The sequence below is a fragment of the Urocitellus parryii genome, chromosome 2 (assembly GCF_045843805.1).
Source record: "Urocitellus parryii isolate mUroPar1 chromosome 2, mUroPar1.hap1, whole genome shotgun sequence".
NCBI lineage: Eukaryota > Metazoa > Chordata > Mammalia > Rodentia > Sciuridae > Urocitellus > Urocitellus parryii.
The window spans coordinates 172,405,439-172,423,630 of record NC_135532.1 but is presented as its reverse complement, the minus strand read 5'-3'; the positions used below and the strand labels follow the sequence as shown (position 1 = coordinate 172,423,630).

General features: G+C 42.6%; 1 protein-coding gene across 2 annotated transcripts in view; it reads left to right on the top strand.

Annotated features, from left to right (window-relative positions):
• Positions 1–221: 221 nt before the first annotated feature.
• The window catches only part of Slc12a8 (solute carrier family 12 member 8), a 117,921-nt gene continuing 99,950 nt past the window's right edge, over positions 222–18,192 (top strand). Inside the window, exons 1-3 of one of the 2 annotated variants that reach the window (XM_026395632.2) lie at positions 222–362; positions 5,443–5,634; positions 14,365–14,596. In XM_026395632.2, coding sequence (XP_026251417.2) covers positions 261–362; positions 5,443–5,634; positions 14,365–14,596 — 526 coding nt within the window. In that variant the 5' untranslated portion in view covers positions 222–260. The remainder of the gene's footprint in view (positions 363–5,442; positions 5,635–14,364; positions 14,597–18,192) is intronic. The other variant, XM_026395644.2, reaches the window with a different exon arrangement.

Below are 18,192 nucleotides of genomic sequence, written 5' to 3'. Positions count from 1 at the left end.
TCCCTGGGTTCAACCCCCAATGCCTCCCCCCACCCACAAAAACAAAAAAACACAAAACCCCTCAGAGTGTGTGTTTGTGAGAGTGTGTGCACACTTTTGAAAACACATGGTTGCCCAGGAGGATTCCTGCCTTTTACTGGTCCATTCCTCCTTCTTCTGCCTTCCCTGGCCCTCCTGGTGGTGGCTCAGCTGACATCAGTGCGCTCTCTTGGCAGGAGGCCCTGGCCCAGCCCCAGCCCTGGTGGAAGATCCAGCTGTTCATGTGGGAGCCAGTGCTGTTTGGGACCTGGGATGGTGTGTTCACGTCCTGCATGATCAACATTTTTGGGGTTGTTCTGTTCTTGAGGACCGGCTGGCTGGTGGTAAGTGATGAGCTGGTGGCCCTGGTGCCTCTTGTGGGTCCACAATCTGGAAAGCTGTCCTGCTTGGCATCCTTTAGTGCAGGCATTAGTTTCCTGAAGCACAGGTGCTCCTGAAACATGAAATAGGACACAAGTAAGTGGCGAGCTGGCATGGCTTTTTGTTGTTATGATTGTTCCATTTTTATTAGTGGTTGTATGCCTGATTTACAATTTTATTGTTATAATTGTTCTATTTTATTAGTAGTTGTAAGTATTAACTGGCATTGCTTTTTTAAAAATCTTTTTTCTTTTTCTGTGGTGCTGGGGAATCAAACCCAAGGCCTTATAAGTGTGAGGCTAGCGCTCCATCAATGAGCAACATCCCCAGCTCCTTGGCATTGTTTATTTATTTATTTTTTGGTTCTGGGAATTGAACCTGGGGGTGCTTAACCACTGGGCTAAATCCCCAGCCCTTTATATTTTATCTTATTTTTTTATTTTGAGACAGGATCTCTAAGTTGTTTAGGGCCTAAGTTGTGAGGCTGGCGTTGAACTTACGATCCTTCTGCCTGAGCCTTCTGAGTTGCTGGAATCACAGATGGGTGCCACTGTGCCCCACATGGCATTGCTCTTTAAATGAGAGTCTGTGAGCCCGGAACTCACAGGTTCCAATAGAAGCTTCCCCATGGATTTGATTACCTGAAGAGTCAGGGGTCATCATGGGTGGGACTAGAGATGAGCAGAGAGATCAGATGGGTGGCAGTTTTGCTTCCAGCTTGTGACCCTCTCTGGCCTTCTTATCTTTCCTGTGTCTTGCTAATGCACCAGCTCCTCACCCACATGGTTGCCTTCCCCCACTCTCCCTGACTCTGTGTGTGACCATGCTTGGGGGGCTTAGTCAGAGGTGTAGGCTCCTTACCTCTGGGGGATAGATTGCCCTGCACAAGGTCCTACGGGGTTAATTTGTCTTTCTCTGCACAGAGAACAAAAATCCTTTCCTTTGTTTTATGCAAAAGCATTCTTCCATACAGGTGTGCACCCTGAGCAGGGTCCTCAGCCCTTCATATTGTGCCTTCTCCCATGGTGGGACTTCAGTATACCAAATAGGCCCAGAAGAAAAGGTGAATACCTGTTGTGTGCTAGCACTACTAGTGCCAATGGAATTGCAAAACCCGACACCTCCTCCTTCCCATAGTGGGCAGAGTCATGTCATCAGAGCAGCAGGAAACACCTCAGGGGTGGAACAGGCTGAGGATGCTGTGTTCACGAAGTGTCCAGGAAAGCTTCCTGGAGGGAGGAGCAGTTTGGAAGGCCTTGAAGGGTGAGTTGGAACAGACAGGTGGAAGAGAGGGCTGTTGAAGGTATAGAATATTCCTAAAGTAACAGAGCCAATGCCAGAGGAGGTACACACATACAAGGTATATATTATCAGGTGAGTCTTGAGTTTGAAGGTGGAAAGCTCATGCAGAATTTCTACATTGCAGCTTAGAGGCAGAATTCCTTCTTTGGGAAACCTTAGTCTTTGCTCATAGGGCCTTCTACTGATCCGAAGAGGGCCACCCACATTATGGAGGATAACCTCTTTCCTTTATGACAACTGATTATTTGAATCACAACTTTAAAATACCTTTACAGCAATATTTAGATTAGTGTCTGACTAAACCACTGGTCACCACATTGGACACATAAAATTAACCATTCCATGGGCATATTCCAGGGGATTACAGCTCCATGGTGGTGGGATGTGCAGAGTTCTTGGATTTCCCCATCAAGAGGCCTGGATAAGGCCAAATTTTCCTAAGCTCTTGTTCAGTCACATCCCAGTCCTTACCTCAGGGTTCAGCCTTTACTGTACCTGGGTGAGACTGAAAATTTTTATTTTTAATGCATAGGAAGCTTAGATTGGTGTCAATAAATTAGTGTTTATGCTAAGAATTTATGCCTCTCATAAGCCCTCTAAACTTATGGGGGCCCCAGACTTAACAAAAACATAGCCACAAGCCCAGACTGTTCATCTTGGCAGGCAGGCTGAGGCTTTTGGGACCTGACTTCGTTCTTCTTCTTCCTGTGGTGGTCACCTCACTGCTTAGTAACTCTCCAGCCTATGTCCAACCAAGGCCCATCAATCTGACCTCTAAGGCAGAGGAGGCCTGATCAGTGTCAGCCTGGGATTCCTGAGCTCTGTTCCTGTAGGGATGGTTATGGGAAGGTGGATGGAGAACAGACTCTTAGTCCTTTAGCTCCACCACCCCTTTTTTTTTTAAGGGCTGTCAAGAACTATTAGTTCCATCCCCAAAGCGAAGGTATAAGTTGCATTAGTTATTATTATTGCATATCAAATTACCCTAATATTAAAGCAATAAATATGTCTTCTCTTACAGTTTCTGTGATTTGGGGATCCAGGTACAATTTTAGCTGGGTGCCTCTTGCTTGAGGGCTTTGGTCAAGCTGTTGGTCAGGCTGCAGTCTGCTCTGAAACTTCAGCTGGGGTGCCGGGAAGTGGTTATTGACCCAGGCCTGGGTCCTCATCATGTGGATGTCTGCATAGGGTTGTCTCATGAAAAGGCAGCAGACTTCTACAGGATGAGCAATCTAAGAGAGGAGGAGAGAGCAAGAGCATGAGACAGAAGCCATAGTCTTTTTACTATCCTAATCACAGATTCTGTCACTTCTGTATTCTAATTATTAAAAGCAAGTCACTACATGGATAAAACAAATAGCCTAAAATAGAAGTATGTGCATGTTTAAATTTGCACTTCAAAAACTATGAAATAAATTGCAACTAATGTGATCATTTTGAGTGACTGACAAAATATTTGCATACTTTAAAAGAATGAGTCATTTGGTGCAGCCTAAACCCAAAAGGCTGGGTATTACACAAGGGCAGGAATACCAAGGGACAGGGATCACTGGGGCTATCTTTAAGTTTGTCTACCACACAAATACATCCTTTTGTCTTAAAATGATCTGTAGTTTTCAGCTCTGACATTAGTTTTACCTGAAAAATCATGTTTGATCATGAAAACAAAGGCAAACATGAAATGCCAAAAATAATATAGAACTCTAAATATAGAGCTTCTAGGGAATGGCCTAAAATGAAAATGGTAGAGATCATGCCAAAATTATTAGTTTTTAAATGGAAGATTTTAACTGTATGGAATAATTTGGAGGCATACTTATAATCTGAAAAATGGTAAAGTGGTCATTCTAGTATGAAAATTTAAATATGTTATTGAATATTTTATTTTTACATGCAGACAATTTATAGGTATGAACATGTAATTTCCTTATAATTATAAAATCAGTCCCCAGCATGTTGAGATGTCATACTCACATATAGTTTAAGGCCATCTGCCTGGGGGCAGCCAGGGCTGAGGCATTGGGGTGGGCAAGTAGGCATTATGATTGGCTCCTGTCAGTTCTTCTTTTGCCCCTGTCTCACCTCTGGAATCATTTAACACTGCCAACCCTAGAAATCCCAACAGCAATGTGAACTGTGTGGCTGTGGCTGGGTTTTTTGTACACATGCCCACACAACTGTTGATGTCTTGTTCCCAGAGGGAGCCACAGATATCCTCATGCTCCAGTCTAGCCACTAAGGAGAAGGAGAGTGAGTGGGTAGAATATGTATAAACTGCATAACAATAATGAACAATAGTAATAATAGTGACATAAGATTTATAGCAAAATAAGAATATAGCAAATAAAGTTTATCAAGCTCTTATATCCTGGATGGCATTCTAAGTACACTATGTGTACTTAATCCCCCTAAGATTTGTTATTTCCTGTCAACCCTGAGGTAAATATTATCTCAATTTTACAAAAGAGCAAATTGAGCAGAGGTGAAGTCCCAGTAGCCACAGTTGAGGAGACACCCTGTCTACTTGTGCTCAATATGCAGTTTGCATTCAGAGCCCTACCTCTGCAGATGCACATTCCTTTCTTGACCTGAGTGTCCCCTAGGAGACCCTCTCCTTGCTCCTCAGTTCCACGCTAGGTCAGATGGTCAGAGGCTCATCCCTTTTTCAAAGACTAATGGCTAGTGCGTTGCTACAGCTATCTTATTGCACCCTGATGCAACACTTAACATCTCAGATTTACCTGTCTTTTCTTTTTCAGTCTTTTCTTTTAATTCTGGGCATAGAATCCAGTTCTTCAGGCATGCTAGGCAGATACTTTACCACTGAGCTACATCCCCAGTCCCACATTTTTTTTCTATTCTGCTTATTCCCATAGGAAATTTGAGGTAGTCAACAACAACAACAACAATAATAATAATAATAAACCCCACAGTACTTCAAGCTAAAAAACATGTGAAAAACTCATGCGAGAGAAAGCACAAATGAATGGGAAAGTTTACTGCAGCGATTCCTTCTGGTGCCTGCACATGTCCCCTGCACTCTTCCAATCAGCCAGATCTTGCTTGCAGGTAGTTCCAAAGCTAGATGAACAGTATGTCCTCAGAACTTCCTTCCCCAGTGGCCTGAGAAAGAGTAGCAGGCAGAGGGCTTTCTTCTCCTAGGTCTACTATGTGGCGATGTTGTAAGTAGAAAGGAATTTTGCCAGGGAGGAAAACCCCTGGCAAGTATGGCAGGTATTGCAATAAGTACTAAACCCTGGATCCTGGAGGAGCCCTGAAGCATTATAGGGATGGCTCCTGGGGGGAGGAAAGCCTAAACACGGAGTCTTTAAGGATGCATTGGCTTTAACCTGGTAAACGCATAGAATGAACAGTAAAGGCATTCTAGTCATGTAGGTAAGCGGGTGGCAGGGACAAAGCGTGTCCCTGCATGGTAGGGCACAGAGTAACAGATTAGAAGGTGCCTCATGACTCTACTGAGTGCTTCAACTTTACTACATAGGTGATGGGAAGTCATTGGAGGATTTAAAGCAAGGACCTTCTGTTCATCTAGAACTTCTCAAGGGCCTTAGGTCTGGTGGTGTCTTTCAACCGTTTCCAGTTGCCCTACTTGGGGCGCCCCCACCCCCATTCTAAGGCAGTGGGTCCCAGGGTGAGGGGAAGTGGTTAGTGCTCCCACTGGGGACCACTCTGGCAGGTCCTCCGCTCCTCATCCTGATCTTGATCCTTGCTGTTCTACAGGGAAACACAGGTGTGCTCATGGGCATGCTTCTGGTGTCCTTTGTCATCCTCGTGGCCCTTGTTACTGTGCTGTCTGGCATCGGCGTTGGGGAGCAGGTTGGCATGGGCAGTGGCGGCGTCTACTCCATGATCTCCTCCGTCCTCGGCGGGCAGATGGGAGGCACCATCGGGCTGCTCTATGTGTTTGGACAGGTGAGGCTGCCAACAGCGGATGACCACCCCCACCCCCCACCCCGCACTGCTCTCTGCTTCTTCTCTTCTCACCATCTTCTCTCCCCTTCCTCTTTCTACCTGGCTCTGGTCCAGATCCCTGATCCCTTAGTCCAGAGCTCCTGCTCCCACCATTCCTGCCTCATGGATTCCTGATTTGACAAGGGGCTTGGCCCAGCACCATTCTTGCTGCCTGGCTAGGAAGGGTGTGCACCATAGCAGCTGGAGCCCAGGTGGCAGCCATGTGGCCTGGGACCAGGGCATTTTTGTGCCGAAGAGAAGGCATTTTGCCTGTGCCAAGGGACTTTCTTGGAAGGAGGCCCTTGTCAACTGAGCTGGAGCTCTCACACACATTAGATGACTCAGGTGACCTTAACAGGGAGGCTGAAAGCCTTTGTGTGGACCCTGTGTCTGAGAAGGAGAATAGCGACAATGAGGCCACCTCATAGGGATGGATGAAAGCACATGGAAAACCAGCCAGCAGGGAGCAGTTCTAAGGCTTATTTAGCTAAAACACAGGGCAGTGACTTAATGCTGAGGAAACAAACTACAGACACTAAGAAGCAGTTCTTTGTAAGCATTTCTTGGATTGAAAAAGATTCTACGGTACCCCCCAAAGGGTGGTTTTAAAAACAGCTTAAAGAATTTGTATAAAGAAGAGTCCAAGAGTCTCCTCAAGGAAGACATTGGTTTTGTTTCTTTTATTTTTATGCAGCACAGGTATCAAAAATACATCTGATTCGTGTGTGTGTGTGTGTGTGTGTGTGTGTGTGTGTGTGTGTCTAGGTGCAAGGAAGGCAGATGGATTGTCACTGACCGTTAAAGAGCATGTGCTTTTATCAGAGAAAGTTCTTTAAGAATAGTATAGGTCAACCATCCTTAATCTGAAAAATCAAAAATCTAAAATGCTCCAAAATCTAAATTTTTTGAACCTTATATTGAATGGTGCTCAAAAGTTTCATATTTTGAAACGTTTTTGATTTCAGATTTTCAGATTAGGATGCTCAACCCACGAGGTCTATGCACATATACCAAAATCAGAAAAATTCTGAAATCTGTAACATTTCTGATTCCATGCCTTTTGGGTCAAAGATGTTCAAACTATTGTCTTCGAGGTGAATAATGAGTGGCTGGTATACTTTATTCCCCTGAGGATTTGTGCCTAGCTCTGCTATTGTGGAGCCAAAAGGGATGAAGTGTGGACACAGAAGTCCTTGCTCTCCCTACTCCCTGGGCAGGCAACAAGCCAGCTTCTAGAAGCAGGTGCCAGCTCTGAACACCCAGGATAAAGAGAAGAAGCTGGTTTACCTAGTCTCCCTTCGGTGGGCTGATTTGGAAGGAAATATGAGAAAGATGTTTTCTCAGCCCTGGTGGCCACGCCTGAGAAGCCTCTGTGTCAGCATCTCTGCTGTTTTGCCTTCTTTCCACTTGGGCCTTGGTCAGATATCTCCAAGTGCCTCTGATCCGTATCTTCGTCACGCCTCTGCTTTGTCTGAAGCTACCCCAGGCTGCAGTCTCTGAGCAGGGTGTGGTTTCTGTTTAATCCTGTATGTGTTACTGGATTTGTTTTCTAGTATGTTGAGGACTTTTTGTGCATATTCTTGAGGTCTGATGGCCTGTAGTTTTTTGGGGTGTGACATCTTTGTCTGGTTTTGGTGTGAGGCTACTGCTGGCCTCACAGAGTGCGTTGGGAGGTGTTCCCTTCTCTTCTAGTTTTTTGGAAGTGTTTGATGTTAATTCTTTAAATGTTTGGTGGAATTCAGCAGTGAGACTATGGCATTTTCTTTGTAGAAAGTTTTGATTCTAATTCAGTCTCTACTTGATTCTAATTCAGTCTCTACTTACGTGGGCATGTTCTACGTTTCTGTTCCTTTTGGAGTCAGCTTCGTAAGCTTGCATCTTTTTAAGGATGTTTCTGTTTCATCTAGGTTATCGTATTGACATATTTTTTACAGAGTCCTTTATAATCCTTTCTATCTTTGTATTGGTCTTTCATTCCTAATTTTAGTGATTTGGATCTTCTCACTTTTTTCTAGATCAATCTAGGTAAAGATTTGTCTGCAAAGAACCAATTTTTGATTTTGTTGATTTTCTTTGTTATTGTGGTCTCTATTTCATTTATTTATGCTCTTGTCTTTATTATTTCCTTCCCTCTGCTTTCTTTGAGTTTAGTTTGCTCTTCTCTTTTCGTTTCTTGGGTGTCAAGTTAGGTTACTCATCTGAGCTCTTTGTTCTAGGTATGGTTGGGGTTTCTGAAATTCCCTGTTCCTGGTTTGTATTAACCCTCTCATGTCCTCATCCCAGCGCATACATGCATTTTTAATTTTGAAAGATTACTAGGGCAGATCGTCTGGTTTTGAATGATTACTAGGGCAGATTGTTCCTGAAGGGGTTGGCAAACTTCTATAAAGGACTTAATAGTAAATATTTTGGCTTTGCATGTTTCTGTCACAAGCAGTTAACTCTGTCATTATAGTGCAAAAACAGCCATAGAAGTCTGGAGTGTGGCATGTGCCTGTAATTCCAGAAACTCAGGAGACTTAGGCAGGAGGATCTCAAGTTCTAGGCAGCCTCAGCAACTTACCTGAGACCCTATCTCAAAATAAAAAATCGGGGCTGGAGTTGTGGCTCAGTGGTAGAGCGCTTGCCTAGCACGTGTGAGACCCTGGGTTCGATCCTCAACACTGCATAAAAAGAAATAAATAAAATAAAGATATTGTGTCTAAAAAATAAAAAGGGCTAGGGATGAAGTATGATAGCTAAGTGCCTCTGGGTTCAATCCCTAGTACCAAAAAAAAAAAAAAAAAAGACATTGCTCTCTGTCTCAAAACAGGCAGCAATCAGGATTTGGCCAGTGAGCCAGTTTGCCAGCCCCTGTCCTACAGCATCAAAACTTAAGAGATGCAAACACGAGAATAATGATTTTAAAAGTTTGCAAAAATTTTGTGGACGTCCTTTGTTCTCCCTGTTTTAGTCAGCTTTTTCTCACTCTAACAAAATAATCAATATAAACAACTTAAAAGGGGACAGACTTATTTTGGTTTCAGAGGGTTCAATCCCTGGCTGGCTGGCTCCTGTGTCTGGACCTGTGGGAAGGCAGCACATCACAGTGGAAGATGTGGTAGAACAAAGCTGCTCACCTCACTGCAGCTGGGAAGCAGACGGACAGAGGATAGGAGAGGTTGGGGACAAGATAGACACCATTGGGGCCAGCCCTCAGTGAGCGGCTTCTGCAAGAAGGTCCTACCTCTTACAGTTTTCCCCACCTCCCCATGATGCTAGCAGCTAAGAATTCATCAATAGACTAGTCAGAGCTCTCACCTTCCAATCCCTTCCTTAGAGCCCCATTTCTCAACGTTGGTGCTTTGTGGACCAAGCCTTTACCACGAGTCTTTGGGAAACACTTCATATCTAAACCATAACGATCCCAAGCCCTTCTTCCCTCACTTGCTTCCCTGTGGGACCAGACTCCCTTGGCTAAGAGGGGAAGATGGTTAGAGACCCTCCTCACTCCCTGCCCCACTCGCCCGCCCATATCAGTCTGAAGGCTTCTTAACTAGACACCAGAATGTCTGTCTTCAGCATACTGACCTGTCTGTAAGCATTTATAATGGCTACTGTGCTCTCTACAAAAACAGTGGGGAACTGGAAATCTTTTATAGACTTGACAGAGGCCTGGAGTTTTCCTCATGGGATTAGCACATGTGCAAAACTGTTACCAGCTTCAACCAAAATCAGGGATTTGTGTCAGAAGACGGTGGGTGGAGGGGCAGCTCTAGTCCTCTAACTGGGTCCCTGAAGGTGGAGGGGAGATGCCTAGGACTGTGCATGTGCAGTTCTTCTAAAACAAATACCTTGGAATGGAGGTATAGTCCACATTGTCTCTTTAAAGTGGTCAGTGACACCCCCTGTGTCTTATGGCAGGGAGTTAGAGAAATTTCTCTTAGAAAATGGAAAAGAAAAAGCAACACCTATAATTATAAACTTCAGGAGGAAATGAAAATGCTTTAAAAATATAATAAATACTGGATGCTTGGTACAGTGGTGCATGCCTGTAATCCCAGTGATTTGGGAGACTGAGGAAGAAAGTTCACAGGTTTCAGGCTAACTTCAGTGATTTAGCAAGGCCTTAGGCAACTTTGTGAGACCCTTCTCAAAATAAAAAATCAAAAGGCCTAGGATGTGGCTCCAGGGTAAAATGTCCCTGGGTTCAACTCCTGGTATTGCCAGCAAATTAAAAACTAAAAACAACTGCTGGAGATATTTACACAAATCGCCAGGAATGCTTTCCAAAAAAGAGTGGTATAGGTTGGAAGGTAGACCTTAAGGTAGTTGCCTTGCTGTGGGGAAGGGGCAATCACTGATCGTCCATGCCTTGTGCCAAGCTCAGACCAGTCTTGAGATGGCTGTTGTGAGCCAGGTGTGATGAAGGCCTTGATCCTGGGCTGCTTCCCTGAACACAGGGCTACAACATACCCCAATGTAGTTTTGCATAAATGTAATGGTACTCTCGGTATGTTTATTTTTATTTTTTCCTTTATAAATTGTTATAAAAGGGCAAAATGATCTTCATTGTAGTCAGTTAGTGCATCAGCCATAATGTAACAAAGTGAGCTGTCCCCACCCAAGGTAGCCAGTGTCCACAGCTTATATTGTCTTCCACCACTCTAGTCACACACCTGTGGGGTTTTGAAGGACTTGCTTATTTTTATAAACAAAGTTCATACTCTATTCCACATCATGGGGGATCTCACTTAACCTGAAGTCACAGATAGTCCCCTAGGTCAGTGTTTTCACTTTATGAGCACAGTACTTAGTGAATATTGAATAATATGAGCATACCTAATTTATGGCACATTTTTGTTCTCCATTTCATTTTTCTGTATTAGTCGTTGTTAGATAGGGAAAATGAAAAACCCAAAGATAATGTGGCCTAGGAAAAGGGAGTGAAAAAGAAAACCATACATGGATAGCTTTCATCTCTCTCAAGATAAATCCTTTTCAGATGCTGGCATTGGCAGGGAGAAAGTGTTTCATCAAACCTAGAATGATAGTCTCTAGGAGACACTAATCTCTTCCAAGATAAATCCTCTCCAGGTGCTGGCCATTGACCCCCAGCATAAAGACCCCAATTCCTGAGTGCCCAAACTGACTCGCTCTGAGTATAGCCAATATAAGCCCCAATTCCCCCTTTGGCCAGGGGCTCATTTTCCACCAGGAGAGCGGGTCCATTCCTGTGGGCCTTATCCCGTTCCTGAACAAAAGGCTCAGATGATCCATGAAGTTTTCTTCTAGCCGGGTCCTCAGTGCTCACAGTAGTTTTATTGCCTTTTCATTCCTAATAGTCTATGTTTTTGCATTCTCTCTTTTCTTTTTAATGAGGTTACCAGGGGTTATCCATTTTATTGATTTTTCTTAAAGGGTTATATTTTGATTTTTGTGTCATTTCTCTGGTTTTTCTTCAATTTTATATTTCTTTAATTTTATATTTCTTTATATTAAATACTTCCTTTTACGCTCTCATTTATTTATGTTCACATTCTTGTGACTTTTCAGTTAATACTTTGTTCCTTTATTTTTCTTTCTCTTTTAACTAATAAAAACATTTAGGACTAAATTCTTTTTTTTTCTTTTTTTTTTTTCCTCCTCTAGAGGCAAGTTTGGTTGAGTCTCTTGGGTTTTTAGAATTCTCCTGTTCATTGCTGTATAGATAATTTTGAATTTTATTTTTCACTACTTCTGGCTTTGCCAACAGGGGTCAAATTTATTTGCATTGCATTTTCGCCCTAATTGATTTGGCATTTTATTATGTTTTTAGTTCTTGTGGTAGCAGACAACCCTTAGAAGCCATAATTAAACATATTTTTCTTTTTCCTATTTCTTATTTCTTTTACTTTTTATATTCCTCCCAGATAAAATGTTGTTTACTATCTCATCCCTGACCAAATATGAAATCTCTATAGACACCCTTTCTCCTTTCCCAAACTCTTAAATTTTGAGAGGATGATATGATTTTGGACTATTACTGCTTTTCCTTAAAGTCAATCTCTTTGACTTCAAGAATCCTTATTTATGACTTATATTGCAACTTCCCAGTGGCTTTACCATCAACTATTTAGCATTATCAAAGTGTTTTATGGTATTTGCAGCTAGTTCCTGTTTCTTCTTCTTTGGTAGCTAATAATAAAATCATAATGATAATGCCAATAATCATTATTGCTATAACTTCAACTATGAGTCAGATATTGGTCAAGGGCATTTAATCATCCCAATAACCTTCTGAAGTCAGTACTGCTATTATCTGTGTTTCACAGGTGAGAAAATGAGACACTTTCCCAAGTCACACAGGGTTTGGCCTTACCTGGCTTCACAGTCTGTGCTCCTAACCACCAAAGAGGTCTTTCAAGCATCCCAGATAATTTTTTCCCCTGTTGTGGCAACTTGAGTTAAAAGACATATAGATGCAAACCCAAAAGAGGGGCTCTCCTGGAGTTACTGGAAACAGAAGTGGTGCGTACAGCTTGGCCCTCCTCATGTAAGCAAGTACTGTTCAGCTGCTAGGAAAAAAAAAATATATATATATATATAAAATAATATATATAAAAATAAAATAATATATATAAAAAATATATATATATATAAAATAATTTTTTGGAGGCTCCAGATGCAAATGGTCACATTCAAGTTCTGGCATCATCTTCTGCATGTGGGTGACATGGGACACCTGGGAAGTTGAAGCCCATATAAATGATCTTTATTACTCCATTCTTCTCTCTCTCTCTCTTTTTTTTTTTAATTCAGATAAATCTTAAATCTGACCATGAGGAGTCCTGTTGTCCAGGCCAAATACTGATCCCATAGTATCATTAGCACCACCACACTCTTGGGGTTAAGTCAAGAGACAGTTTGAGTTCTGAAGTAAATATAGGAAAACACAAGTCAGTCTCTCTCTCTTTCTCTCTCTCTCTCTCTCTCTCTTCTCTCTCTCTCTCTGAGATAATTATATTTCCTCCACATTTCTAATATGGACAGAAATTCCTATCATTATGGGATACTGGGAGGGCTGGAATGACCGTTTAAGCTAAGTGTGTACATTTTGGAGAACATTGAGAAAAATATTGTGTGCCGATCTCAGTGAAGAATGGGGCTGTGTGTGGGAGCTCCCCTCAAATACAGAACTTGTGTTATCTTCTGGCCTTTGCATGAAAGGCCTACGGCTTAGAAGTGATTGCTTCCCATAGCAATTTTTATACAATCAAGTTATCACAAAATATTTTATACTTTTTATACAATCAAGTTATCACAAAATATTTTATACTTTTTATACAATCAAGTTATCACAAAATATTTCTTGGATGCTTGTGGTATACTTAGCAAATCAGGGTATTTGAAGAGGTGTAAATCAGTTAAATTTTTAAATGTTTGTTTTTAAAAGATGTTTGCATTCCTGGTAGTGGTTCACTGAATATCACTATATATCACTTCTATACGTGATATATGTGGGAGGTGGATGCAGATAACGAAATGTATGAAACTGGCAGTGAGCTGAATGTTTATTCAGAAGATGGAGATGAGAAAAGACTTAATGGAAAAGGAGTATCTCCAATGAGGCCCTAACAGGGTTTGTTCCCTGGGGGATTGGCAAGTACAGGGCAACAGGGATGAGAGTGACAGCTGTCCTTGTGGGCCAGAGAAGGGACAAACCTGAGGAGCAAAGGGAGCTGAGGCTGAGGATTAGGTAAAGTGAGGTGGGTGTTATTTTCAACTATTGATTTATCTTTCAAATATCCCCCCCCAAAGTAAAATTATGGCTCAGATATAAAATCATGGCAAATATAAAATGAGCTTGTGCCAAAGCTTTTATTGAATTCATCAATCAGTGGAGGAGCCAATAGGATGTTAAAGAGCAGCAAGAAGCTAGGTGTGGATGTTAGATGGATGGAGATCAACCTACAGAGTTCTGGGCAATTTACCAAATACATACAAAGACAAGGTTGCTGGGTTAGATACAAAGCTAGTTGATGTCTTACGGGACAACAAACTCTTGATCTTTCGGGCTGTTTCTCTGGATAAAAGTTACTTGTATTTTTACTAGAAAAAAAAATCTGTAAGTTAACATGTAACTTTACTAAGTCTGAGATATTAATAGCAAATAGTGAATTGAACAGAGTTCATTTGCCTAGATGTCCTTAGGTAGCTTTTGTAACATATGACCTTGAAAAGATGTGCCGTCTACTTTTTTCCTCTATTTCCAAGTTTTAGATAATTTCAGAAATAATATTAACCTACAAAGAAATTGGCCACAGTGCCCTTCTGTGGCTCTGAAGATGGGACCCCCTGCTTGCTCTTGTTCTAGATTTAGTTCTTGAATAGTGCAGACAGAGACATCGGAAGGCCTCTTCGACCCAGCACCCGCCAGGTCCCCGCCTTCCTCTCATACTCTTTTCATCTTCCTCACCTCTGGCTGTCGGCTCTCAGCTTGGGTTCAGTGCTCATTCTCCCCTCGCTCAAGACATAGTGGAGCAGAAATGGGGCCTGGGGCAGATTCCCAGGTGAAAAGAGCAGGGTACTGGTGCTGGTTCCTCGCTGCTAAGCCTGGGCTGGTGCAAGTGTTTGTCGGGGCAAGCAGGGTGCTTGGGGCGGGTGGTCCTGCCCAAGGCTCCTGATGCTTCTCTGTCTTGCTGGCTCTTCCTGTCTGGAACGGCCGGGCAGTGTGTTGCAGGTGCCATGTACATCACTGGCTTTGCTGAGTCCATCTCGGATTTGCTGGGCCTCCGGAACATCTGGGCTGTGCGAGGAATTTCAGTTGCCGTGCTTCTGGCCTTGCTGGGGATCAACCTAGCCGGCGTCAAATGGATCATTCGATTCCAGCTGCTGCTGCTGTTCCTGCTGGCCGTGTCCACGCTGGACTTTGTGGTGGGCTCTTTCACCCACCTGGACCCAGGTAAGCCCTTCAGGGTTCAGTATGTGGCCTATCCTGGGGATCTGCACTGCTTTGTGAATGTTGATAGATGTGAATTTGGAGATGACCCTCCTGTCATGGGTTGTACCTACAATTTAGTTGGGCCGTTCCTGATCAGATGAGTTGGTACGTCTTGGTGTGACTTCACGAAGTCTCTCTTCACACACACGTTTTCACTTCATGCTTTTTCTGTTTCCTTTTCTTCTTCAAACAAAACTCAGAAAATTTAGATTAAAAGAAAGCAGAAATACACAGAGATTAAATTGATTACCGTGATTGGAAGAGCGGGCAAGAAATAAATATGCATGTAGGGAAGATAAACAGACCTTAATTTTTTCTCATTGATTTTTTTTTTTTTTTGGACTGGGGATTGAATCCAGGGGTGCTTAACCACTGAGCCACATACCCAGCCTTTTTAAATTTAATTTTATTTTATTTAGAGACAGAGTCTTGCTGAGTTGCTTAGGGGCTTGTGAAGTTACTGAGGCTGGCTTTGAACTCGAGATCCTCCTGCTCAGCCTCCTAAGCTGCTAAGATTACAGGTGTGCTCCATCACCTCTGGATTTTTTTTTTTTTTAAAGACTTTGCTTGCTTAGACTGTGTGAGGCTCTAGATTCCATCTTCATCACTGTGAACGAGGACAAATACTAACTATTTCTGGGGGACAGGGACAGATATATGCTTGATTATTTATAGTTTTATGTGCTAAATTTTTTTTTCAAAATAAAAATATGCATCCATTAATAATAAGCTTAAAGAAAACAACCAACCAGGTATAGTTTTACCCCCTTTGGAGATAGATGATATCACATCTGTTTAAGCAGTCTGTCGCTATTTAATCTAACCCTGGATTTTCCTCAGCCTTGAGGATGCTTGGCCAATCAATCCTAAAGCCTTAGGCCTTGAGTGACCAGCTCTTACCAGAGTGTCATAACTGTATAGCTTTCTGATTTGCTCTGGTTTGGCATGAAGGCCAACTTTGCTTCTCTCCAGATTGTGGAGCTATTCCTAGAACACTGGAAAAAAAGGTCACTGCTTGATGTTTTCCACTGCAGGGAGGGACTCTGTCTTTATATAACAGTAGGACCAAGCAGCCTAACTGGACTATCTGGACTATATGGATGGGGAAAGAAGGATGAAGCCCCTCGCTGTGTTTCACACACACACACACACACACACACACACACACACACAGCATAGACCATGACCTGTACAGGTGGCGATAGCGGCTGCATTGGACGACACTAGCATTGTACTTGGCACTTTATGTGGCTTATCTTGTTGAATTCTTATCAGAACGTCTTAAGAACAGCTTTACTCATTTTGCAGATGAGGAAACCTAGGCTCAAAGATGCTATTGGTGGAAATGTATGGCAGAGCTGGGGTTTGAAACTAGATTTCTTCGTCACCACTGCTGAGCTGATTCCTGAGGTGGGAAGCAAGCCTGTTTTCACACTCCATGACAGCAACTCTGATTTTCCCCTTCTAGGCTGCGCCTGGTGTGTGTCCGAAACAGTCTTGTCTTTTATCACAGTGTTGGTGCGGAAAGGTTAGAATTCAGTTCGCATACACTATCTGGCTTCATCACTTCTTCATATGCTGCAGTTGTTCTGTTGGAAAATTGTAGCTCCCTTAAATTCCTTGAATGTCCCTACTTCTGGCGTCCTGGGCCCTTCCAGACTGTCCCTTGATCCAGCACCTAAGGGTCAGCTCCTGTACAGAAGGAGTCCCCAGGGCCCACTGCCATGCTAAGGGCCACAGGTATCCACACAGGTATCCACACACTGCTGTTTGGAACATCTCCATTGGAGGGAAAGGATGACCCCCCGCCCAGCCCCACTGGACCTTGCACCATCTTACAGAGTCGGCGCCCATACTGAGGGAGACTTACTGGCCTTTGGCTGCCAACCTGTCAGTTTAGGGGAGAAAGTGCCTACTGTAGTCCCCAATTCCTGGGTGCTTTCCCCTCCATAAATACAGTGGCTGAAAGAGCACAGTTAAATTGCAGGGCAATCCCACTGGCCTCTCTGAAATCCTACTAGACTAATGTGTTTTCCTTCTTTTTTTGATTAGAAGTTTTCTTGGCTGTTCTTCTAGGTTACTCCAAATATTTCTCCTTGCTTCTGGTCAGTACATTAGCAGGGTGTAGTGTGAACTGGAATTTATTTTCAATTATTCCCATAGCAACTGGCCCCTCTAGAATCTGTTTTTGGTATCTCTGATGTTTCATAGGGGCTGTTTTCTTTGCGGTTAAAAATTCAAACTGAAACCAGACCTTCAGAATGGGTTTAGCAGAATGGTTTCAGCTATTAAAAAAAAAAAAAAAAGATATATACATAGAGATTTGAAAAAAGACTGGAAGGAACTATGCCCAAGTGTTAATGATGATTGTCATCTATTGAGATTACCTGTGGCTGTATTTCTTTTCCTTCAATTGACCAGTGTTACTTGTTTTTTAAAAAATTAATAGATATTATGGGCTGGGGTTGTGGCTCAGTGGTAGAGCAATTGCCTAGCATGTGTGAGGCACTGGGTTTGAGTCTCAGCACCACATAAAAATAGATAAAGGGCCACCAACAACTAATAAAATATTTTTTAAAAAATAATAGATGTTAATTTATTAATAGTAGATATTAATTAACTAATAATAGTTAATTTTATTAATTAATAGATGTTCATAGAGCAGGTTTCAGTCAATGGAGAATTGAACAGATAGTACAAAGGTTCCCACCTGCTTCCTCCCTCCCTCCCCGACCACAGCTTCCCCTGTTAACATTTGCGTTAGTGTGGGGTACATTTGTTAAGAGTTGATGAACCAATTCTGACACATGATTATTAACGTCTGTAGTTTAGGGTTCACGCTTGGTGTTGCATATTCTATGGGTTTTGGAAGGGTGCAGTGCTGTGTGCCCACCATAACAGCATCACAGAGAGGAGTGTGCAAACCCCCTGTGCTCCACCTGTTAATCCCACCCCACTACACACTCCCGGCCACCACTCATCTTTTTATTGCCTCCATAGTTTCAGCCTTTTCCATAATGTCATAACTTGGAATCAGACAATATGTAGCTTTTCCAAATTGGCTTCTTTCACTTACTAATATGCACCTAGGATTCCTCCATATCCTTTTGTGGCTTGATAGCTCATTTCTTTTTACCTCTGAATACTATTCAGTTTCTGAATGGACCCAATTTATCTCTCCATTCACCTGTTGAAGGACATTGGTTACTTCCAGTTTTTTTTTGGCAATTTGAACAAGATAGTTCAGGTTTTTGTGACGATATTTGTTTCAACTCACTTGGATAAATCCCAAGGAGCATGATGGTCGGATCATAGGGTAAGACTGTGTTTCTTTTTGAAAGAAACTACCAAACTGTGTCCCAAAGTGGCCGTTAAGAGTTTGCATTTTGAATGAGTTTCTGTGGCTCCTGTCCTGATTGGCAGTTGGCATGTCAGTCAGTGTTCTGGATTTGGGCTGTTCTGATAGGTGTGTGGTGGTATCTCATCACTTTAATTTGCAGTTCCTTGATGACATCTGATATTGATCATATTTTCATATGCTTATATTTTCCATCTGT